This window comes from Symphalangus syndactylus, chromosome 15 (assembly GCF_028878055.3).
Source record: "Symphalangus syndactylus isolate Jambi chromosome 15, NHGRI_mSymSyn1-v2.1_pri, whole genome shotgun sequence".
Lineage (NCBI taxonomy): Eukaryota > Metazoa > Chordata > Mammalia > Primates > Hylobatidae > Symphalangus > Symphalangus syndactylus.
In genome coordinates this window covers 41,978,177-42,004,594 of record NC_072437.2, presented here as the reverse complement: position 1 = coordinate 42,004,594, position 26,418 = coordinate 41,978,177, and the positions used below count along the sequence as shown (strand labels likewise).

At 38.4% G+C, this 26,418-nt stretch overlaps 1 protein-coding gene across 47 annotated transcripts in view; it reads right to left on the bottom strand.

The window, feature by feature from the left end:
- Positions 1-17,741, bottom strand: part of RBM26 (RNA binding motif protein 26) — an 87,424-nt gene extending 69,683 nt beyond the window's left edge. For 19 of the 47 annotated variants that reach the window (XM_063618714.1, XM_063618715.1, XM_063618718.1 and 16 more), the window contains exon 1: positions 17,189-17,692. In XM_063618714.1, coding sequence (XP_063474784.1) covers positions 17,189-17,259 — 71 coding nt within the window. In that variant the 5' untranslated portion in view covers positions 17,260-17,692. Of the gene's footprint in view, positions 1-8,740; positions 9,035-17,188 lie in introns of those variants that run through there. The other 28 variants (XM_055245183.2, XM_055245184.2, XM_055245191.2 and 25 more) reach the window with 15 other exon arrangements.
- Positions 17,742-26,418: the final 8,677 nt, after the last annotated feature.

The following is a 26,418-nucleotide window of genomic DNA, read 5'->3' as shown; positions in this document are numbered from 1 at the left end:
GGATTATAGGCGTGATCCACTGTGCCCAGCAAGCAACATTCTTAAAAAAAGACTGGATCAAGTAACTCCTGTTTTAACCTTCCCCACATCTCATAATATAGCTCCAAAATTGTCCGATCACTTCAGTATGGCAATAAAACTTTCTCTACATCTGAAACCCACAGAGGCTAGGTGGATTCAAGAGCCTTTTCCTAATCACAACGTATACTCACGATTCCTCCAAACTTCATGTATTCTCACAGAACTTAACTGTTCCTCCCATTTGGCTGTTTAATGTCATCACAGGCATCCAAACTTCACACGATTCAATTTAGGAAAGTACATTAATAACTTAAGAGACTGGTAACTGCAAGTTTATAAAGCAGTTTTCAAAATAAGGTCTACCTATTTCACAGTCTGCTTGCTACTATAAAAAATTAAACTTTTTAAAAAGGTAAGATAAGCACTTGAGATCATTAAAGAAAGTAATAGTAACATGTAAGAAACGTCACAATGACAATTTCTTACAAAATATGTCCAAAAAAGATCACAAGTTATAGGCCTCAAAGTACCTGTTATTGCATTTATAACTATTACAAGGAGCAACAAATAAATGACCGGCTGAAGTATATATTAATGCTATGTGGAATCTGTAATCATTCAAACACTTTTCATTTATAAGTGACTTCATTTAAGATTTTATAAATTTTTTATCAACTTTTAAATTGCCTGTAAAACGGAAAATAAATAATTGCAGAATGTATGAAGCAGAGATATACAGAACTCAAAAGTAGGCTAGAATTTACATTGACACACTATCTCCCGTAACTTCTTTTTAAATGGCTCTTTGAGACAAAAAACAAAATGAGGAATTACTTATAATGCAATACATAACATCATAAAACAAGTTCCTCTGAAGTACTGGATTTAAACCAAGAAAGTATACTTAATACTAAGCCTCCAACAGCAGCATTAGCTGACTTCTAGAAAATAACTTCTACTAATGAGAATAAAGCAAACATACACATAGAGGAAGATGTTCACTGCAGAGTTATTTAAAAAGTCAAAAACAGTGTACCAGTTGCGTTGTTAAAGAAAAAAAAAGGGGAAAAAAACAGTTATTTGGAAAGCCAAAGAAAAAAGCAAACAACCTAAATGACAAATAAGAACAGAATGGTTACATAAACTATAGTCTCTCATCCACGTACTAACCAAGCCTAATCCTGCTTGCCTTCCAAGTTAGACGAGATCAGGAGTGTTCAGAGTGGTATGGCCGTAGATGATTTGGTCATGCAAAAACACTGGATTTCAGCCATTGTAACAGCATAAAAACTACATATTAACAGTAAAAGTTCAAGGATGGGAAACGTAAAGAAGATTTTGCTTTTCAAGTCAAAGTCTTTTGGTAAGTTTTCCTTCTTTTGACTACATACAGGAATTAAATAATTCAAGAAAATAAGCTTTTTTCCCCTAAAAAGTAATGATTACATCATAAATAAAGCACTATTTAAACAAAGTGCAATACACTCACATAATGGAATTCTATTGAACCACTGGAAAGAATAGGAATCTACCTAACAGTATACTTTTATGGGATGATGTGCAGTATTACTGGAAATACTAGTTGTAGTAGCAACATATAAATGATTCTATCTATGAAAAAAGTTATGTATATTCATCAATAGGTGGCACATGTATATTTTTACAGATATATGTTTACAAGTTTATATATGAGAATCAGAAAGGAATAAGAAGACTCATTTTTGGTTTCTATTTCTACACTGTTTAAATTTTTATTAGAACCATCATGTACTATTTTCAATTAATAAGACTTAAGAAATTGTGTTAAATTAACTAATCCAGCCTAAAAATGAGAGCATTATTATTGTTAACTACTGTATATACCATGATTCTGACAACAGAATACTACTCAGCAATACAAAGAAGCAAACTACAGATATATGCAATAATATGGATAAATCTCAGGCACATTAAAGCCTTGCTTAAAATAATACTCTGATTCCACTGACAGAAAAGTTCTACAACAGGCAATACTAATACATAGTGTAAAAAAAGCAGAACACTGCTTTCTTCTAGAGGTGGGTGGGGGCATGGGAAAAGAAATGAGTAAATTTTCCAGGGCAAGGGTAATGTTATCTTAACAGGTGACTGGGTTACAAAAATGTATACACTTGTCAAAACTATAAAATAGTACACTTAAGATCTGTGCACTTGATTGTATCTATATTCTGAAATTAAAATAAAACTACAATACTGAAGTAAAGCATGGTATGCATGCTTTAGGGGTAAGTGCACTGACATCTGCGATTTACTCTGAAATGAACCAAAGGATAATAGTGACAAGCACACTAAAATGTTAATGGTAGAATCTCAATGACGGGTATGTCACTGTAAAATTCTTTCAACTTTTCTGTATATTCAAAATTTTCAAAATAAAGTTGTAGGGCAAGGGCAGTCAAGGAAAACCAGGTAGGAAAATTCTAAAAATGAACATTATTGACAGGGGACTAGCCTTTTATCACCAAAAATAAGAGAATAGTGTAAAAGATGTAGATCAATATATAAAAAGTCTAGAATAAACCCAAATACATTTAAGAACTTAGTATCTATGTAAGGTTGCATCTCAAATCCCTGGGAAAACATGGACTATGCAGTCAAGTTTTATAGAGATAACTTTGTGTGCATCCGAATAAAAACACATAAATAAGGCTATATCCATACTTCATATCTGGATTTTCTTTAAAAATAAGATCATAAAGGACATGGATGATACTACTGGAGAAAATACAGTGGCTGGTTTCCATTTTGCCTCACTGACTTCTCGTGGTAAGTCACAGTATGATTTGTAGCATGCATATTGTCAAGTAGAGTTCATTAACTGACTGGTAAGCCAATCAGTACGCTGGCATACAGTAAGCACAACTAGTGATAGCTTTTACTATAGTATCACTGGCAGTAACTTCATCTCAAAATAGGGAAAGTTTTTCTGACTATGACTACAATAGAAAATCCAAACCCCATGAAATAAAGGATAAATTCAACTACATAAAATGAAGCATTTCTTTTTGTGTGTGTGTTTTTTTTGAGACGGTCTTGTTCTGTAGCTCAGGCTGGAGTGCAGTGGCGCCATCTAACGTCACTGCAACCACCTCCTCTTGGGTTCAAGCGATTCTCCTGCTTCAGCTTCCCACGTAGCTGGGATTACAGGCGCCCACCACAACACGAGGCTAATTTTTACATTTTTAGTAGAGACATGGTTTCACCATGTTGGCCAGGCTGGTCTCGAACTCTTGAACTCAAATGATCCACCCACCTCAGCCTCCCAAAGTGCTGAGATTAAGGGTGTGAGCCACCGCAACCAGCTGAAGCATTTCTGTATTAGAAAAATTACCACAAGCAGAATCAAAACATAAATGTCAGTATGGGAAAGAGAAAGCTGCAGCTCATATCACAATTTCCCTAATACATGAAAAGCTCCTACAAATCAACTTTTTAAGAAATCAACAATGTATCAGAAAAACTAGGGAGTGTATGAACAATTAACAGGAAAAAATATATAATATGTAACATACAATATACAATTATATATTATACAATAATACAAAATTATTTATTATATAATTATATATATTAATTATATATAATATATAATTATGTATATTTATTATATATCATTAATTGTATAACAGTAATTACATCATATATTTATGATGTAACCATTACTTTTTAGGAAAAAAGGTTATTTTCTTAAATTATTAAATCAATCTCTGGAGCATTATATACAATAACTATGTAAGTATTATGTATTATATATAAGTAATGGTTACATCATAAATCATACATATTCTAATATATTAGTTATATAATTACATTATATATTATATATAAACATATTTAATATGTAAAATATATTATCCATATATAATTTATATATATTTACATATATACATAAACATAGGAAAAATTTTTCAACCTAACTTTTATAAAACAAATGCACATTCAGACTACGTTAGCCATTCCACCTCGGGCTGGATGTGGAACATCACAAGAGACCACTGGTCTCACCCCAACAACAAAAAACAAGCCACTTTAACTACAAAACTGCAATATTTTTTAAAACCCAAAGAGCTTGAGGAGACCAAAAAAAAAAAAAAAAAATCCATAAATGAACTAACTATATTCTAGAAAGTGACAAACTCTTCAGAAGAGCAAAGAAACCCATGTTTACTCTCATTCCTGGTGGAAAGTCAGGAAGAAAAATCTGACTCCATAGATGAAGGTAAAGAGAAACCAGCGAAACTTTAAATCATCTTTTAGCAGTCATATAAACATGCTGTCGAGAGATTAGAATCAGAAGTACCACAAGCCACAAAGTGAGTCTACAGCCACTCATCAACACTTACTAACAAAGACTCATGAGTAATTCTGGGAGCAAGGAAGAACTAGAAGAGATCACCAAGGAACTACTAGCTTCCAGCTAACAAAGTATGAGGGTACAGCACAAGGGCTGAGTGAAACCACTCTGAGGCATTCTTGGGTGGGTTACCATTCAAAAGACAAGGAAAGGAGCAACAATGCTGAAACAGTTCCAAAAGTCATAAAGGCAGGAGGTAGGAGTTAAGAACAAAGATCTCCCCAGCAATTCAAAAACCTGGAACCAGGGGCATCTGATCGCTCAAGCTGCCCACTTGGCTCTCTTCCAAGTGTACTTTACCTCCTTTCATTCTTGCTGTAAAGCATTTTAATAAACATTCACTCCTGCACTAAAACTTGCCTCAGTTTCTCCTTCTGCCTTATGTCTCCTCGGTCGAATTCTTTCTTCTGAGGAGACAAGAAGTGACGCTGCTGCAGACCCATATGGATTTGCAGCAGGTAACATACGTCGGTGCTGCGTGACTTGGGTACATTCCCTACTTGTAAGAGACCCGTACACAGTGCCGTCTTCGGCTGGAGACATTCAAGCTCCATACAGTTTTCTTCTCCCATTCGCTGTCTGGCATACTAACCAACCCTCAGAACAATTCCTCTTGGTCACAAGTGGCTCTCCTCCCCCCGTCTGACCACTGAGATCACCTTGTGGGGGTGGGAAGGACCTTGGGGTCTGCACCGAGTAGAACTGAGGCACTAATGGCCCTCCTGGACAGGAGGCTCACGAGAATGATAGGGCTAAAGCCCAAAACCGTGTAGTGCTTGGGGTTTCCTGTTTTTTTCAACTAAAATCAGCTTTTCTCCAAGAAGCTGCACTGCCTATTCTTTTTTTCTGTGTATGTTCTGAAATGGCTTTGTGCACCTGCTGGACTGTTCACCTTGGGGGCAAGTCCGCTTCCCTGTTTTCACTCTACATGCCACCTGACTTCTTAAACACACACTTCCTATTATTTGTGCGCCTGCGGCTTTTTACTGTGTTTACACAGTAGCAAAGACCAGGGATCCCCCGCAGATATCCCCTGAGATTTATACTTGTTCTTACCCTACCAGCTCAAATGACCTCCAACCCTTCCCCTGTCTGCTGGCACATTGCTGGGACAAACACTAACTGGAACTGCGGCTCTGCCAGCTCCTTATGACTTACCATATGCTTTCCATTCCAGCCCCATGGCTGAGTTTTCTCGTGGCTTTTGAAGCAGTTTGTCAACCTCCATAAGGGCTCACTCTGGCCCTTTAATGATTCCACCTACTTGCTTTTTGAGTTAGCACTCCTTTGGTAGGAAGAGAAATTCTTTTGCCATTTGCGAGTCCTTACCTCAAGCCCGAAGTCCTCTAGAGATTACTACTTTCTGTCAAGAGGGCAAACAAACGTTGCCCTCTGGAATCAAAGTGCCATTTTTGGAAGCATATAAAGGCTTTCCATGAGTATTTCTCTCGCTTCCTCCCAACTTCCTACTGTAGCATCCATTTCTCTATTCCATGCCTTTCTCAACATGCATCAAGATCTTCAAGGTCATATTTGAACGAAAGGAAGTCCAGCCCCCTTGTGGCAATTAGCTAAATTTTATTTTTGACAGTCTCGTTCTGTTGCCCAGGCTGGAGTGCAGTGGCACCATCTTGGCTCACTGCAACCTTCGCCTCCTGGGTTCAAGCGATTCTCCTGCCTCAACCTCCTGAGTAGCTGGGATTACAGGCACCCATCACAACATCCAGCTAATTTTTGTATTTTTAGTTCGGACGGGGTTTCACCACATTGGCCAGGCTGGTCTTGAACCTCTGATGTCAGGTGATCCGTCCACCTTGGCCTCCCAAAGTGCTGGGATTACAGGTGTGAGCCACGGCACCCAGCCCCAAAGGGAAAATTCTCATTCTGCCTTCAAAGAATTTGAAGCCAATGGTGAACTGAATCAAATGAAAGTTGTTACAAAGCCCAGAACCAATTAGACTACAGGGCAACTGACTTAGCCTCCACTCAAGTGGCCTAACAAAAAAAAGGCATGCCCTTTACTGAAAATAAATCTTATTTACTTCAGTCTCTACAGTCCTTTTACACAAAAGATCTAGCATAAAACCAACTAAAGGGAACACAAAATGGTAAGAAAATGTGATCTACATGAGATGAAACAGTCAATGGAAACATACTCAGAGACTGCTCAGATAATAGATTAGACAGGGACTTCACAATAATGATAAAAATGGTAAAGAATTTACTGGAAAATGTGGACAACATGCATGGAGAGGTGGTAAACTTCAGTGAATACACAGCAACTATTAAAAAGAGCCAAATGGGAAAATCTAGAAATAAAAAATTTGAATCAGAAATAACTCTCCTTCGCAGACTGGAAACGGTAAAGGAAAAACAATAGTGAACTTGAAAACAGGAAGAGGTTCATATCTATAATCCCAGCACTTTGGGAAGCTGAAGTGGGAGGATTACTTGACACCAGAAGTTCAAGACAAGTCTAGTTAACATAGTGAGACCCCATCTCTACAAAAAAAAATTTAAATTAAATTAAAAAATTAGCTGGGTGTGGTGGTGTGTGACTGCCATCCCAGCTACTGAGGCAAAAGAATCCCTTGAGCCCAGGAGGTCAAGTCCGCAATGAGCTATAGTCATGCCACTGCACTCCAGCTTGGGCAATAGAGCGAGGCACTGTCTCTAAACAAACAAACAAACAAACAAACAAAACGGAAAATAAAAAATATCCAAATCAAAAGCAAAGGGACAAAAGTAATTTTTTAAAACATACATGAGATTTTCAGGATAATATCAAATAATTTAACATACAAGGAACTAAATATAAAGTCTCCAAAAAAGAGGAAAGAAAAATGGGGCAGAAAAATTTTGAAGACATAGTGACCATGAACTTTCCAAAACTGATGAAAGACCCAAAACGCAGATCCAAATTGGCAAATCTAAGAAGGATAAAACACATAAACACAGACAGACAAGCCTATCATAGTCAAACTGCTGACCAAATAAAAGGAATTGAATCTTAAAGGTAGTCAAAGGGGGAAAATAGACACATTACATTCAGGAGGACAAAGACTCAAATGACAGCAGATTTCTCACCAGAAACAACAGAGGACAGTGGCAATGGAACAATATCATAAAATAGCTGAAAGAAAGGTGCAAAACCAACGACCTAGGTTCCACTTTAAGAAAGAGGAAAAGGACAGCAAATTAAACCCAAAGTGTTTTAAAAGGGAATCATAAAAATAAAACACTGAAATAGAAAATAGAAAAAAAAAAGTTAACATTGTTCTTTAATAAGCTGAATAAAACTGAAAAACTAATAGCAAAATTGATTAAGAAAATAAAAGAGCAACCAAAGGTATAATTAAAAAGGGGAAAGGAAGCATCACAATAAATCCTAGTTATTAAACGAACAGTAAGGTTACAATGCAAGTAACTTTATGTCAATAAATCTGGCAACTTCAGAAAAATCCTTGAATATCATAAATTGTCAAGAGTGACACAAGAAGAAACAGAAATACCTACACAGACCTATACCTATTAAAGACATTGATTTTATACGCAAAACATCCTCACAACAAAAATCTCAGTCCCAGATGGCTTCACTGGTGAAGGATCCCAAAAATTTTAAGGAAAAAAAATAGTACTAACCCTAAATAAATTTTTGCAGAAAAAGAGGATAGAATATTTCCACTTGTTTTAATATTATCAAATCTAGCACAATACAACATGACTTAGCCTGGTTTATCTCAGGAATACAAGATTGGCTTAATACTTGAAAATCAATCCATGTAATACACCATATTAACAGAAAAACAGAAAAATCTGTATGATCATCTCAACGGATGGAGGAAAAGAACTGGCCAGGCACAATGGCTCATGCCAGTAATCCTAGCACTTTGGGAGGCTGAGGCGGGCAGATCACCTGAGGTCAGGAGTTCAGGACCAGCCTGGCCAACACGGTGAAACCCCACCTCTACTAAAAATACGAAAAATTAGCCAAGGGTGGTGGTGCACACCTGCAGTCCCATCTACTCAGGTGGCTGAGGCCTGAGAATCATTTGAACCTGGGAGGTGGAGGTTGCAGTGAGTCGAGATTGCACCACTGCACTCCAACCTGGGTGACAGAATAAGACTGTCTCAAAAAAAATAAAAAGAAGAAGTTAGCCAAGTCAACAATGACCTTTTATGACAAAATTATTAAGCAAATTAAGAAAAAAATTCTCAATCTGGTAAAAGGCAGTTACTAAAAACCTAGAGCCAGTATCAGTAATACTGAAACATTTAATCTCTTTCCCTTTAGACTGGAAACAAGACATGGACATCCACTCTTACCACTTCAACATTGTACTACTGCTTCTAGCCAGCATAATAAGAAATGAAGGTGTATTGGGAGGTCGAGGCAGGTGGATCATGAGGTCAGGAGATCGAGACCATCTTGGCTAACACGATGAAACCCTGTTGTCTCTACTAAAAATTAAAAAAAAAAAATTAGCCGGGCGTGGTGGCACGTGCCTGTAGTCTCAGCTACTCGGGAGACAGAGGCAGGAGAATCGCTTGAACCCGGGAGGTGGAGGCTGCAGTGAGCTGAGATCACGCCACTGCAATCCAGCCTGGGCAACAAAGTCAGACTCCAACTCCCAACTCAAAAAAAAAAAAAAAAAAAAAAAAAGAAATAAAGGTATAAACATCAGAAAATTGTCATTACTCACAGATGATGAGATTGGTATAAGAAAATTCCATAGAATCTATAAAATAGCTACTAGAATAAGTACACTTAGTAAAATTTCAGAATTCAAGGTCAATATACAAATATATTTCTATATACTAACAATAAAAATCAGAAAATCAAAATTTTAAAAGCACTTGTAAAGTGTCGCAGAGAAAATAACAAAAGAAATGCTTCTATATAGGTAAAATATCTCAAGAAGAATCACTAAGTAACAGATCTTGAACTTACTCCGTTATTTAATACACATATAAAAGATACTAAATAAAACTAGTTAAAAATAAACTTTTACCTATTTCAAAGTTACTGCATGTAAATTGAAAAGACTTTTTCCACAGAAATAAGGTAGTAGGAGAGTAATGAGTAAGTCTAGTAGGAACAGCTTACCATTCATTCATTTCTCTCATTCATCCTTTTCTCTGGCACAAAGGAAGCAAGAAGAGGGAAAAAATCTTACCAGCTATTTAGCTCAAGCTTCAGTTAGTCATTCTCAAGCTTAGGTTATGTACATACCTAACATGGGAATATTTTACATTTTGCTCATAATACAGTCCCTATCTCTTGGTTTAGGCATGTAAAATAATTTTGAGAAGCACTGTCAGCCAAAGATAAGGAAGTGCTAAAACATACAGAAAAAAAGTGCTAAATGCATTTTAACCACTCAGCATTCAGATGGAAAGGCCAAGTAAGAGTGCAGCAGCAAAATGTGATTATGAAAGTCAATTCATCACACGTTAAAGGGATAAAGAAATAAAGTGTTCTAACCAATAATTATAGACTATTAACTCTTCTACCAGCTATAAAATTCATCAGGTTAGAATTACTATAATTCTTTTATGTGCAGTTCTATGGAGACAGCAATCTTGCACATAGCAACATTCAATAATACTTTAACAAGTAAATATTAATATATTTCAATGACCTTTCCCTCTCAAAGAAAAAAAAAAAATCTGAACTAAACTTAAGCTTTACCTAAACTGAAGATGCTAGGAGTAAAAATGGAAAGAAGTAGACCCAAAGACTACTTAATCTTCAAATAGCTCACATATCTGCTGTTCTGAAGTAGGGTAGATTCTATATAATTTTACCCAAATTATTGCCTCTTCCCTTGGCTTTAGGTACACAAACTTGAAATTTCAACTAATGCATTTAATAATCAGGTATATACTACACACAAAGCATTGTGTTAGATAATGTATATAATGAACAGGAATATAGTTAAATCTTAAGAGTTGGAGTCTGCTTTCAAGGGCCTGAGACTCTAATAATAAAGCTAAAATAACACGACTAAATAATTTAATGCACAAGTGATGAGTGTCATGACAACTGAAACCAGTGCTGAGAGAGAGGAGTCATGGTGGGAGGAGTCGCTTCATCCAGCTGGATAGATCATAGACAGCTTTGTGGAAGAACTGGAATCACACTTGATCTTTGACTTCAACATAAAGAAAGGATATAAAGACAGTACACCATAATACAACGAGGCTCTGGAATCGAAATGTCTTCTTTTGGATCCTGTCTCCATCACTTACTAGCTATGAATAAAGTATGCTATTTCATCTTCCTAATACCTATCTTGCACACAATGAATGTATAATGATTAACATATATTAATAGTAAGCACTCAATAAATGGTGCCTACAACTAATGTTCAGAAAAAAGAAAACAGTAAAGTTTCAGAAAAAAGAAACAATAAAAATAACATGACAGTGAATCACGAAAGTTCAGCTTTGCGAAATTAAGACTCATATAAAAAGTAGAAAGATATAAATGGAAAGGTAATTTAAAGCAAATCATTAGCTTTCTTAAAGGCAAGCTAAAAAGTATGCAATTTATTATCTGGGAATGCTGAAGGTTTTGATCAAGCAATGGGATACAAACAAGGCTGGGCATCCATGTCAGAAGAACTGGAAGGGAGAAACGCCTAGAGATAAAAACAGATTTGTTAGGAAGCAAACTGCAATCATTTATATACGGAGTGTGAGCCCCCTACTAAGCAATGTCAGTAAAGATGATTGACAGAACCTCATGACTAAGTGAATGGGAGGGAGGAGAAGCCAAAAAATTTCAAGCCAGCATAATGTGGAGAAATGAAATTAAAATAAGTGAATCCAGAAAACACTTCTTTTCAGAAATTAGTTTGAAGTTTAGATGAGCGATCCAAGCAGATATACAGCCAGCAATTAGAGATAAAAGCTTAAGACTGTGAAGAGTGGTTAAGTCTAAACATACTTGTGTGAAAATAAATGCAGAGTAGAGGTTCTAGTTTGGAATCCATTAACAAGCTCAGAGTGAAAAGCTCTGAAATTCAATGCAAATGTGTATGTATTTGTAAATCCTAGGGAGGCAGTCTTTAATCAGACTTTAAAGGATCTACAATATACACTCCAAAAAAAAGTTTTTAAGAACCATTGGCATGGATTACAAAGAAAACCATTCATGGGAAAGGTCTTAGTCCGTTTGTGCTGCTATAACAGAATACCACAAGACGGGTAATTTATAAAGAAATTTATTGGCTCACAGTTCTGGAGGCTGGGAAGTCCCATATCAAGGTATTGGCAGGTTTGGCAATTCTGATTCCAAGATAGACCTTGAACACTGCATCCTCCGGAGTTCCTCCCATGGCAGAAGTCACAGGTCTCCCACAGCAGAAGTCAGAGGGGCAGAGCAAAACCTAACCTTTTATAAAGGCATTAATCCAATCAACAAAGGCAGAGCCCTCGTGACCTAATCACCTCTTAATACTTAACGCAATTAAATTTCAACATGAATTCTGGAGAAGACAAACATTCAAATCTTAGCAGTAAATTAATGAAATGTCAGAAGTAAAAAATGGATGAAGAAAAAAAGTCAATGTAACAACATTGAACAATACAATTAGAATCTGAAGAAAAGGAACGAAAGAGGGTAAGACTGATTTAAGAAAAGGAACCAACACATTAGGATTCAAGGCAAGTAAGTTAAAAAGGTGGCATCAACACTGATGTTATACATGCATAGGGCAAAAAATATAAAACTTTAGGCAGTAAATATAAATTGATTGGTAACACTGAGGTAAGCAATTTTGGTTGTAATTATATTACAACGAAGAAATTCTATTCCAAGACATTAAGAAGTAAATGGCTGAGGGCAAATTAACAAAAAATTAAAAGTCTGACTACTACTTCAAGATTTACCAGCGACAGGAACAGAAAGCTAGCAAGAAAGTGACTAGAAGCATTTTATTTTTTGTTTTGTTTTTTGTTATTATTGCTGAGTTTTTCCTAAGGAATGGGAAATGGACTTACTATGACAAAAGAAGCCAACTAAAAGGGAAAGGTCAAAGGAAGCAAAAATACTCAAAAGTTCAGGAGCAAAAAGATCATTTAGCAAACCCAAAAGAATAACTCTTCCTATCAGACAGGAACAAAAATAAATTTTAATGTGGTGAGAAAGGTGTAGTAACAAGTACAGGTGAAGGGAAAAATACTACAAAAACTCCAAAGATGTTTATTTCTTAATCTAAAGCACTGATAACCACGATCCTTTAGAATTTTGTTCTTTTACAATAGTAGCCAATACTATGAAAATGTCATAGTAAAAAAGTATATACAGTAACAGAAAACACTAGGATGCTGCATTGTGTAGTAGTAAATTAAGAATATGCACGCAGCTCTAGAGTCAGAAAGCCTTAGTTTAAATCACTGTGGGCAAATAACTTCATGCTTCAGTGCCTCAGTATCATCACCTGCAAAATGGAGAGATAACAATGCTTACCTCATAAAACTTGTAAGTACAATAATACAAAATGTTTAACAACAATGCATACAGTTTAGGTGGTGGCCACAGCAGGAGTGTTGGTGATAATTCTAACAGTAGCAACAGTAGTAATGTAGCCTATCTGTGTTTAATCAACCAATATCTAAGAAAGGAGGGGAAGGGCAAGGCTCACAAACGTGTCTCATTCAACCCTTTCAACTATAGATGGAAATAGTGTAATTTTTCCTATTATACCAATAAGGAAAGAGGAGGTTCCTTTGCCTAGACAGCTAATAAACAGCAGAAGTGAGATTTGAATACTGATCTGGACACAGAGATCTTCCTTCCACCACACACTTCCTCCACAGCACCACACAGTGGCAGAAGCACAACACTAGGCATTTTGTTCTTTACTACTCAACTCACAAAACCTGAGTACGTCATTACATCCATCTGCCCCTCAATTTTATTTTCTAAAAAATTAAAGTTTCGCCAGGCGCGGTGGCTCACGCTTGTAATCCCAGCATTTTGGGAGGCCGAGGCGGGCGGATCACGAGGTCAGGAGATCGAGACCACGGTGAAACCCCGTCTCTACTAAAAATACAAAAAAAAAAAAAAAAATTAAAGTTTCAATAGATGTTTAGGTGTCTCTTCAGAAAAAAAAAAAAACATGACTTTGATGTGTAAGTCCACTTAAAAGTTTTAAATACAGTAGAAAGTGTTTTCTTTTTTTGTTTGTTTAAAAGTTTACTACAACAAAAGAGCTTAATTTTTTTTCAGGACTTCTTATCATCAAAACGAAATGTTAGAAAAAACACTAACATTTAGCTTCATATTATTGGCAAGTATGACTAAGCAAATCTTTGAGATAACAAAACATCAATCTTAAGCATTTCAAGATGACAATTTTAATAAAGTTCAAAATTCTCAATTTATGAAAAAGACATTGAAAATTATTTTCAATAATTTATGAAACTCAGAACCCTGATACATGTACAGAAGTTATGAAACAGTAAAATACATACATGCAGACTTCTATTTCACGCGAAAACACAGCCAGGCTTTTTTTTGTTTAAAACATCCATCTGAAAACCCTCTTGCCCTAAAACCCTTCACTGGCTTCCCACTATCCTTCAATAACATCCAAAGTCTTAAACATGACTCAACAAAGTCCTGTATGATCTGGCTCCTTTCTCTGGAGCTTTCCACTGCCATTCTTCTCCCTTGCTTCTTTCTATTTCTTTCAATTCCTCCAACATATCTTTTTTTGTCCATTTTTAGGACCTCCATACAATCTGTTCACCAAACCAACAATGCTTTCACAGGTCTCCAATCCCATCCTTTTGCCCCAACAAAGTGTTCTTCATCCTTCCAAGCTGAGATAAACATTACACCAGGGAAGTGTTTCCTGACGTTCCCAGACTTCAACACCTATCTTTCCTGCTAAATGGTAAATAAAATGAAGAGTCATTTCATGTCTTGTTACCTACTATTTCCCCAATATCTTGCACACTGCTTAGCACAGAGTAGGTTAAGTACTCTTAAAACGTTTGCCGAATTAACACATTCAAAATGTGGAGTAAGTCCAAAACTATGAAGTATTTAACCAGCACAGGTAACTAAAAAGTTTTATGTAAGTTTCAAGTTACAGCTTACCCTTGGTTCTCTGTATGTTCCTCTCTCAAACAGAGGTAGTTTGGTAATTACAATGTTAAAGCAAAAAAAAAAAAAAAAATCCTTTTAGATAACAGATCATAACATCTCACAAAACCAACGTTAGAAACCACTGATCCATAATTGGGATCAGCTTTTATAAGTCATCATACAAAAGAATCCACCTGAAATGCAATTAAAAGGACAAGAACTTGGATAAGGGCTCAATTTTACCACAGCTACACCCATTAGAAAAGGACCAATTACAATTCCTACTGTCTAGGCTCTACTAGCAGTGCCCTATTTATGACAACATAATGACTGCAGTGCTACAGCCATCGAGAGTAGGCTTTATGATACATGGAATATGTTTTATTAAGACTAAAGAAAAATTACAAGCATACACTCTAAGTGGCTATAGTCTTCTCATTAGGTAAGATGGGGGGATACGGCAGTAAATCTAATATGAAACTGAACGCTTAAAGGAAAGCTATTTCAATCCAAAACATTTATAAGTTTTGTATTCACCTAATAACTACCGAATGCTAATTACACACCAGACAGTAGTCTAAGATTTCCTTAATACACACTCATTATTTTCCCAATTTTACAGTTGAGGAAATGGAAGCCCTGAGTTAAGTAACTTACCCAATATCATACAGCTGGTAAGTGGCAGAGGCCGACTTCAAAGCCGGACATTCTGCTCCAGAGCTCTCCTCACCGCTATACTATGATGCCCACTCTCCAATACACCGAAATAGGACTTCCATCTGCACAACTCCACTCCAGTGAAACTATTTTGCTAAGGTTACCAATGACTTCTACTTTGCTAAATCTAAGGGCTACCTACTTGCCTCCATTTTTTCATGCATTCTGCAGCATTTCATAAACTCCTCTCTTTTGCCATACACTTGTTCTTCAACGACAAAGCCCAGTTTTCCTCCTGCCTCAGTACTAGGCCCTCTTCTCTTCCCTATCTACACACTTTTCGTAGGAAATTTCCCACAATGTCATCGTTTTAAATACTATCTGCATGACTCCAGATTTCTCCAGTCCTGTCCTGAGTTTTAGACTCAAACACTCAGTGATCTGCTATCACACTTAGATGTATCCCACAGACTTCATACTTACTGTATTTATTATCAAAACTAGCCATCCCCATTCCTTCTCCCCTTAACCTGTTCTCTGCCTTCTCTACTATCACCCGTTCTGTTGCTTGGGTTATCTAAGGCACCACCCTTGATTTCCCTTTCCCTCATCTCCCGCATTTAATCCATTAATTTTACTTATGAAATGTATTTAGATCTGCCTGTCTCCACCATCACTCTAATGCAAACTAGCCACATCTCTGCCTACGATACTCTTCTGAATAGTCTCCTTACTTCCATTCTTGCCCTCTCAGTCTCTACAAAATAGGCAGAGTTAAAACAAAATTAAATCAGTCCTTGTCTGCTTTAAATCATCTCACGTCTTCCCATACACGATGTGGCCCCTACCTACTTGTCCAACTTCTTGCCTTTATATTCTCTCCCTCATCGCAAGGCTCCTTCCAGCCAGTGGCCTTTCTCCTCCTGAAACACACCACAATCACTTCTGCTACAGGGCCTTTCATTTGCTCTTCCTTTTGCAAAGAACGTTCTTTTCCAAGACTGTGACACAGATGGTCCCTTCTCTTTAGGTGTTACTCCAACATCACCTTCTCTGAGAGTCCTTCCTTGAACAATGTGAAGTAGCCCCCCTCATAATCACTTTTACATGATTCTCTATTATTGTAATAGTCACAGCTCTATTAATATCTGGATTTATTTATGTCTTGTCGATTTTAGAATTTAAAAGCTCTATCCCCAAAGCCTCCCGTAGTATATAGTAGGTACCTAATAACTTTATTAAATAAGTGAATTTTCCCCATTGCATTATTGTAAATCAACAATTCTGATAAAGCACTTTGGTCCATATTATATTTTGTATTACCAAGTCGTCAAAACACTCCTTAAATTTTCCAATCTAAGACTATTACAGCACTCTAACCGCAGCCCCCAACATAAAATCTATCTATAGCATCCCACTTAAAACTGCTAAATATTCCATATGGATGAAGATTCAATTTTCTTCCTCTTCTCCAAGCTAACGAACGTGTAGGCGGGAAAGGGGAATTTTACTGGCCACCTCAGCACCTGTTACATCTTCAATCAGTGAAGAGAGGTGCAGATGAGCCAGACAGCACATGGGAGACGTGGCCTTGCTTTCAGGAATTATATTTAGGTGAAACGTGAGTGATTTAAGCTAGAACTGCCCGAATCCCTAATAAAGGCTATTTCATTTAGAAAAACAAGGTAAAATAGTCTGTAGGAAGTAAAACACAGTCGGTTTTACTAAAATAAACCGATTTTGAGGCCCCCGGAAAATATTGCGGGTGGGGGTTGGAGTCGGTCTATATATAACGGGAAAACGAGACCAGCTCAGCAATAAAATCAAGCTCGACTCAGGCTCTCGGGGGTATCCTGAACCTGGAAGCGAGGTGGACGAGGAGAAGCCACAGAGCCCTGGGACCTCCGTTCACCGCTTCGGCCTCCACCGCAAGCACCTGGGGAAACTGCACAGATCTCTGGGTCCGCCTATCTCCCACTGCCATCCCTGCAAAGCGATATCCCCCGGATACTCACATGGGCTCGAGAGTCTTGCTGAGCCAGGACTTGAGTGCCTCGAAGTTTTCAATGATCATTTTAGAAACCATCCACAGCGGCCCTAAGGCCCGTCACACTCCTCCGCCCGCCCAGGTCGCGGCCGCAACAGCCGCCGCTGCCCCCGCCCCCTCCTCCGCGCGCCGCCCGCGTGGGCCGCGGTGGGAGGCGCCGGTGGCAGGTTCCCGCGGGCCCCGGTCGGCGAACAGCTCTGCAGGGACCGCCGCAGGCCACAAGTGCACTGGGTGCCAGGAGCTCCCCGTCCCCGGACCCCGGCCCGGGCTGAAACAGCAACGGTTTGCCCGGGCCCTCCCCCTTCCCTCTTCCCCAGCAAATCTACCCAGACCGGAAGCGCGACACGCGCTTAGACCCGGGCCTTCTCTCAGCCTCGGGACCAGGTGCTTGTTGGCTACGTCGAAAAGGCAAAAGTAAAGAAAGCGAAGGCGAAGGGCAGCTCAATGGGAACGATTCAGGGGGTCTTCCCGGCTCCCAGTACCCCCAAGAAGATGGCTGCCGATAAATCTCGCGAGAATTGAAGAAGTCTCGCGGTGGCTCCCAGAGCCTGCTGGGAAGAGACGTAAGGTCGGCAGAGAATGCGCGGGTCGAGTGCTGTAGTTCGATTTTTGCGTGTGTGCGTTGCTTGCGGCCTTTGTGCCTTTTTATTCTTTGCTTACCTTTATGATATAAAGACCTTATTTCTTGCAAGGAGGAAAAGACCGCTGACTTCAGAAACAGCGGGAACCCTAGCTCGTCCCCGGTAAGACGGCCGTGGCCTGTCAACTGGAACGGTCCTGCCGGATGGATCGCTCTTTGAGAGCGTACACACCCGCGTGCGCGACACCAGGTGGCCAGTAGGTTCCAGGTGCAGAGCGCGCTACCTCCTCAATTTACCTAAGTGCCTTACCAGTACCATATTCTGTGTATGCTGTGATGTGAACGAGGTTTGTAAACACAGGCTGGTCTAATGGAGCCCAATGAGACCGCCAGAGGATTAGTGTCTTGTCCAATAGTACTCGACTTGCTGGTAGAGCCCTAATGACTAAGGGATGCCCCAAGGGAAAGGTGAGAGAACCTTCACGTTTCTCAGGTAGTTTCCAGCCTGCACTTTACCCCAACTAAAGATAAGTTTTGTTATTTTTTAAATTCTCTTTATTTAGAGCAAATTCAGCCCTATCTCAGATCGGGAAATTATATAGTATCAAAAGAGAGAGTCTTCATATTAGCAACCCAAATAAATAAACTATTTTCCTGGGTGATTAAGTAAGTTTGATTCCTGCTTGAGCTCTATTTAGATACTAGGTGGAATTTTACAAAGGGTCTACGTTCCATGAACTGTAATGGAATGAAAATATTCGCAATCTAAAGACATTTTCAGTAAGTAGATCAATAAAAGCTCTTTATGAGAGACACCGATAGGCTAAATTGTTCTTAGGAACTCTAAATTTATAATTTGCTAGAGTGAAGTGTCTTTAAGGATTAAGTGAAAAGATTATGAACTACAAAGCAAGACATTTGTTTTAAAATACAGCATATAGAGTAGAATACAAATTAGAATCTGAATTTGTATTCTAATTTGTAGCTACTGAATAACCAGGGTGTTGATTAAAGTGATTTAGCTAAGTGAAATAAATCAGACATGAAAGGACAAATATGATTCCACTTACATTAAGTATCTAGAATAGTCAAAACTCCTAGAGACAGAAGGTGGAATGGTAGCAAGAGCAGGGGTAGAGAGGGTGCCCAGGAGAAGGGGAAATGAGTTATATTTCAGTGGATAATAGAGTTTCAGTTTAGGATGATTTAGATTCTGGAGATGAGTGGTGTTGTGTGGGTTGCACAATATGAATGTACTTAATGCAGTGGACCATATACTTAATGAAAACGGTAGGTTTTATATGTATTTTACAATAAAAATTGTTTATAAATTTAATATTGCCAAAAGTTAAAATTATATTTGTTTAGTCTGTTTGTTGTAGCCTTGCCACAGGCTGACGCCACCAATATTTTCAACCTTATCACCAGCTATTCTATGACTCTGGCTCTCCACTTCAGCCTTCCAAAGCTTCTGTCAAATACTGTATACCCCAGATAAACTGATTTGCTCACCCTCCCTTTCTCCAGACATTTGTTCACTTTATTTTCCACAGAAAACGCTTCTACTTCTTTCCCTGACTGCTCGAACTTTGCCCATCCATTTCTCATACCACTGTCACTGTCTTATTTAAAGTCTTTTATTCTTCCTAAATAATAGTAAAAGCCTTTTAATATCTTTGCCTTTTATGCTGACCTCCATCTCAGTTCATCTTCAGTTGCCTTCATCATCATTGCCTTTAAGAGCAATAATTCTAAAATTTGGATCTAATCATGTCACTTTCTTGCTTAAAATCTTCAACTTCCACATTATCTTTAGAATAAAACACATTATTTAACATCCTATAAAGGGACTTTCATAAATCAGACACCTTCCTTTTTGCCTAGAAACTCCTTTCAGTGCCTTTCAGTCTTTGCTCCAGCCATCCTAAACTATTTTGAGTTCCTTAAAATAAGTTGTTCCATGAAAAGGCCCTTTATGCAAAGTGCCCCCCAAACATCAAAGGAGAAATCAAATGAACAAAGCAGACAAATCCAGTTTGGTCAGTAAAGAGTGTTTTGTTGGGGTAACTTACAGACAGAAGCATGGTCTTCAGTGGCAGCAAGACAGGTATATCTCTGCCCTATTACTCCCCAGACCAGTACTTACATGCCATAAGGAAAGGGTGTACGTACTCTATAGAGACATTTAAAGGCAACCCTCCAGACAGGCAAGAATGCTATATACATCATAGCCTGTAATTTGTGTGATAACATCAGGGTTGCTTTGTTCTTAAACTAAGGACGTAAATAAAGTAATAATCACAAGGCTGGGGCTAATCAGAAGGCAACATGACAAATTAGCATTCAAGATGGAGTAAACGTTTGTCTCCACAGAAGTGTGTCCTCTCACTAAATTGAGCCGTTGCAAAATGTGTTTCTCTACCTTTCATTTAATAGATTCCTACTTATGTGTCAAAATGCAGTGCATACAGCATCATCTTTGGAAATCCATCTTTGACCTCCCTTCTCTAAAGCAAGAGTCCCTCTGAGATTTTCTGACACCAGCCTGTGATTGCTTCTTTTATAGCACTCATAGCTTTATTTTTGCAAGTATGTGATTATTTGTTCTTTAGTGGATTATAGCTTTGAATCCCCCGCTTCAAGAACAGCTGCTAATATATACAGCCAATCATTATTCACGGTGGTTCTGTAAAAAAGCCACAAATGCTGAATTAGTGACTATGGAACCATTGCTCCTAGGAGAAATGCAGGATTAGGTTCCTTCAAGCCTCTTATCAAATGTTTGTCAACCAGCCCATAAATACCTTGTGTTATGTGTGTTTCTTTTTAAAGGCACCTTATGTAGGAAAAAAAAAATTTTTAAGGCACCTTATTTAATATAGTTGATTCATTAACATTGAACTCATAGCCAGTGGCACTATAACTCATGCTTACCTGGTTTATGTATTTTCTCTTTAAAAAGAAAGAAGAGCCTTCTGGCACTTAGGGACCTAGATAGCCTTATCACTACACTTGGGGGGCATTTTAAACAGTGAAATCACAAAAAGCCATCTAAAGACACAAAAATATGGCACTAATAGACCATGAAAAGGACACTTGTTTCCAGTGTGAGAGCTAAAACAGGAAGGCAGAGCATCCCCTTGTTTCACCAAAGCTGGGAACATGTGCATCAGGTGACTCAAATTTTTTGCCTCTGTTCATGTCGACAAATGACTGCAAAAGCATTCCAAGTATTGATTTGGGCATCGCAAATAAATTTTAGCATGTAGGCAAACTCACAAATACAGAATCTGCAAGTAATAAGAATCAACTATATTTTTTGAATGACCAAAGGAAGCCGTACCACTTCCATGAAACCTTTCCTGGCCACTACAGCTGATAGCAATATCTTCCTCCTCTAAATTTATGGTACAGTGCTTATTATCACTTCACAGTGAGTTATTTTTGCTTCCTAGAATGCTTCTCTTCCTTAACCATTAACATTTATCTTTCATTTATCCCTGCTTCATCTTCTTCGGCCCTGGCTTCAAAGGTGACAATTAGCTGATGTAATCATCAATTCTACTAAGAGAAGACTAAACAGCTGCCATAGACTACTTTCTCTATTCAGTAACATGTACATTTTGGAATGTCCAGTATTAGGTTACCTGCTTAACGTTTTCCAATACACCATGTTCTTTCAAGGCCATGTGACTTTATTAGCACTGTTCCTTTTGCCAGAATGATTTTCCTTATTGCTCAAATGTCAGTACCTCAATGATACCCTGGACAAAGGTCTAGCTCCCTACCTGTAGAACAGGAGTTAAAACATTTACTGTGAGGAGTAAAACATTTACTGTGAAGAGATTGTGAGGACAGATAAAAATAAAACATTTTATTTAGTTTTCTCATCTTTCTTGACCTTATGAGCTCTTTTAAGGACTGGACTCAAGTTTATTCCTCTTTCTACGTCCTGCACTTAACTCAGTGTCTGAAACTCAGAAAATGTTTATTGAAGACACATGCTTCATTTTAAATAGGAAGGAAGCAGAGGCAGGAGAAAATATTTTAGATAGGTAAGAGAGTGATACGCCCTCTAACAGATCTATATTTCTTTATGGTTTATTACCATAAGTTGCCTTCATCTTTTAGCTGCACTGATCCCAGGTATATTCTCTATAGTGTGCTGAACTCCTCCTCAGGTTTTTCTAGCTCTCTCCTCTAGTTGAATACAGTCTTACTACTCTCAATAGTGCTTTTGAAGTCTTGTTTAAAAACAGTCTGCATTTCCAGATCACAAAGAGATTCTGTATTTTCTTCTATTTTTTTTGCAGTCCATTACTCTACTTAGAATCACACTTAAGTCTTTATTCTCTCTGTAATACATCCCTGTTTGTGGTGTAAAGTGAGGATCTAGGCCATTTTTTTTCTGTAAGTCTACTCACTCAGTTTATTCTTTCCTGTTGATTTTTTTTCTTTTTTTTTTTTTCTGGGACAGAGTCTCGCACCATCTCCCAGGCTGGAGTGCAGTGGCGCAATCTTGGCTCACTGCAACCTCTGCCTCCCAGGTTCAAGCAATTCTGCCTCAGCCTCCCAAGTAGCTGGGACTATAGGCGTGCACCACCATGCCCATCTAATTAGAAATGGGGTTTCACCATGTCGGCCATGCTATTCTTGAACTCCTGGCCTCAAGTGATCGGCCCGCCTCGGCTTCCTAAAGTGTTGGGGTTACAGGTGTGAGCCACCGTGCCTAGCCTCCTTCCTGTTTGATTTTTGATGCCACTTATATCTTTCTGTTTTCATTTGTGTTCTGCTTCTGACCTATTTTTCAATTGGTCAATTTGTCTGTGACTACTCCAGTACCATGATGCTTTTATTTACTATTATATTATAGAATATCTTAATAGATAATAAGGCAAATCCCTCTTCTTTGCTTTTTTTCAAATTTAGCTTGGCTAAATATGAATCTTGGTCTGGCACAGTGGCTCACATCTATAACCCCAGCACTTTGGGAGGCCGAGGCAGGCGGATCACTTGAGGTCAGGAGTTCAAGACCGGCCTGGCCAACATGGTGAAACCCCATCTCTACTAAAAATACAAAAATTAGCCAAGTGTGTTGGCACACACCTGTAGTACCCAGCCCAGAGGCTGAGGTGGGAGAATCGCTTGAACCTGGGAAGTGGAGTTGTCAGTGAGCCGAGATTGAGCCACTGTACTCCAGCTTTGGCAACAGAGTGAAACTATGTCTAAATAAATAAATACATAAGTAAATGTGAATCTTTAGTTTTCCAAATACATAGAACAAGACTGTTGAACTGTAAACAAAAAATTCTTCATTGAAGTTATGGATTAATTTGGATTGAATTGACATCCTACAATGTATAGCAGTCACAGAGGTGTGCAGCTCAGATCTCCCTTCAAGAAAGGACTCACTGCCCGACTGCAAGGATCTTAGTTACCTGACACAGCCTCCAGTTGTTAACTCTTTCTAGGTTCACCTCAGCTTTCAAGTTGAAGTTACACTATTCTCAGGGCAAACCCTCTCCCCCATGCTCATCCCCAGCTCAAGTCTGAGCAAGGGATAAGGACCCGCTTGATATTGGGATGGCAGAAGTATTGTCAGACCTGCATGGTAATCTAATGGCTCTCCCACCCAGTTCTGCTTTCCCCCTTTCCATTTCACAGGTGCTACTCTCCAGTAAACTTTTTGCACTTTTAAGCCCATCTCAGCATCCACTTCCCAGAGAACACCATAACACAAATTTAATCATCTGATTCATTCTATTTTTGTACATTTTAAAAATCATAGTTAATAATAAAATTATAAGTATTATGAAAGAGGAAACTATGAACCATTTTAGCGATTTAGACTGTAAAGTCTCAAGCATGGTTTTTCTAAGGATATGAAATTTAAATGGTTAAGAAAAGTGAATAATGAGTAAAAGTAGAAACAAGAACATTCCAGCACACATAATAGCTTGTAGGATGTTCCTGAGGTAAAGAAGAGTGAGGATCTTAAGGACAGAGTGGTGGGAGGGTATCAAATTGGGGACATGGGGAATGGCTGTCAGTCAAGTTAGAGGTAAAAAAATTTCATGTTAAGATTTTGGAACTGGATTTTATTTAAAATAATGATGTGAAGCCACTGAAAGGTTTTTGGTGTGGCAGGATAAATTTAAAATATGAACACACCAACGCATAGTTCTTTTAAGAAAGAACCTGATTAAATTTGGGAATTTTAAAATAAAAACAGGAAGCACATCGTACTCTAATATAATAATTCAAGGGTTTTTATTTTCCTAGAAGATCAAGGTCATGTTAATAAAGGGAATATAGTTTTCTTATCTGTGTTAAGACACTGATGACTTGCAAAGAAAAGTAACACTTTTGTGATATCCATAGGTGATTCAAGAGGAAACACTTGAGCAATTACTGATGTTGTAAACTGGGATCAGAAGACATACATGGTATCGTATCCCAGGCCAGGCACAGTGGCTCATACCTGTAATCCCAGCACTTTGGGAGGCTGAAGGCGGCAGATCACTTGAGGTCAGGAGTTTGAGACCAGCCTGGCTTACATGGTGAAACCCATCTCTACTAAACATACAAAAATTAGCTGGACATGGTGGTGGGTTCCTATAATCCCAGCTACTTGGAAGGAAGGCTGAGGCAAGAGAATCACTTGAACCCAGGAGGCAGAGGTTGCAGTGAACCGAGATTGCGCCACTGTACTCCAGCCTGAGCAACAGGGCAACAGAGCAAGACTCCATCTCAAAAGAAAAAACAAAAAGAAAACATACTATCATATCCCCCTAAATTGAACCAGAGCACTTCTGGCATAAAAAGCTTTTTTAAGGCTGACCGCAGTGGCTCACGCCTGTAATCCCAGCACTTTGGGAGGCTGACGGGTGGATCACCTGAGGTCAGGAGTTTGAGACCAGCCTGTCCAACATGGCAAAACCATGTCCCTATTATAATACAAAAATTAGCCAAGCACAGTTTCACACACCTGTAATCCCAGCTACTCAGGAGGCTGAGGCAGGAGAATCACTTGAACACAGGAGGCAAAGGTTGCAGCAAGCCAAGATCACACCACTGCACTCCAGCCTGGGAAACAGACTGAGACCCTGTCTCAAAAAAACCAAAAGCTTTTTTTGTTTTTTGTTTTTATGTGTGTGTGATGGAGTCTCTCTGTGTCACCCAGGCTAGAGTACAGTGGCATAATCTCAGCTCACTACAACCTCTGCCTCCTGGGCTCAAGTGATCCTCTCACCTCAGCCTCCTGAGTAACTGGGACCACAGGCACATGCCACCCACGCCTGGCTAATTTTCTTTTTGTATTTTTGGTAGATGGGGTTTTACCATGTTGCCCAGGCTGATCTCTTGAGCTCAAGTGATCTGCCTGCCTTGGCCTCTCAAAGTGCTGGGATTACAGGCATGAGCCACCACACCTAGCTAAAAAGCTTTGAGAGGCAATCACCAACTCTTCAGTGGGCACTGTTTATACCTGTGATTAATTATGACTCCATCTCCATAGGTGCTGTGGAACTGTTTATGGATATGGTTATGGTGGGTAATAATCATCACATTACAAAGGTATATATACATATATACATATATTGCATGTTCATACGCACACACATGCAGACACAAAGTCTCCCATACAGACTATCAAATGAGGACAGGTAAGTGTCCTTAGAGGAAAAACATGTATGTAGTATTATTAAAAATCATGTTAGTGAAATGATGTGATACCTGTGCTATCAAAATGACTTGAAATGGAATAAAGGGAGAGAGTAGAGTATCAATGAAATAAGATTGGCCATGAGTTGATTGTGGTTGAAACTAGATGATGGGGATGGTTATAATTCTTTCAGCTCTTACATATTGAAATTTTCCATAATAAAAAACCTTTTAAAAAAATCTGTTAAGGAAGAGAAAGCCAGAAAACAAAAAGATCTCTGGGAAGGCCTAATAGACTGGCTACAATGGAAGTTCCAGGAAAGCAGAGATTTCGCCTGTCTTTTCTGCAAATGTATCTCTTGTGCTTAGAGAAGTTGATAGCACATGGCAGGTTCTCTTGTTGAATGAATGAATTGGAGAATAAAACCTGTAACCTAGGTGACAGTCTGTCAGCTCAGACAGAGTCAAGAATCCTTGGGTTCACTCACCTGTCACACTACACCTGTCACACTACAAATGGCATTTGTTAGTTATTATAAGAATAAATACTTAAAACCTCTCCAAGAGAAAGCAGATTCACAAACTTCCACCATGGATTTCATACGTAGGTATATACATGCTTATATGCATATAATTCCACCTAGAAAGCTACTATCATATCATTTCATTTCATTCCTTTTTTTTTCAACGAATATTTATTGTAGAGGTATCTCTGTCTTTCAAGCCGAAAATCGGGGAAAAAATCAGAAAGGAAATCTTATTTGCTTATTAATTGAAGTGTGGGAAGGCACAGATAATCTTTTGAAGAAAATTCACCTTTACATATTGTTCTTAGTTCCTTAGTAGCCTTAGGACAAAACTGTTAAAAAGGTAATGATGTAGAACCTTAATTAGGGCTTTTGAAATTTGAAGCCATTTTTATTGGGGGCCAGAACTTAAGCCAGAAAAACAACCAA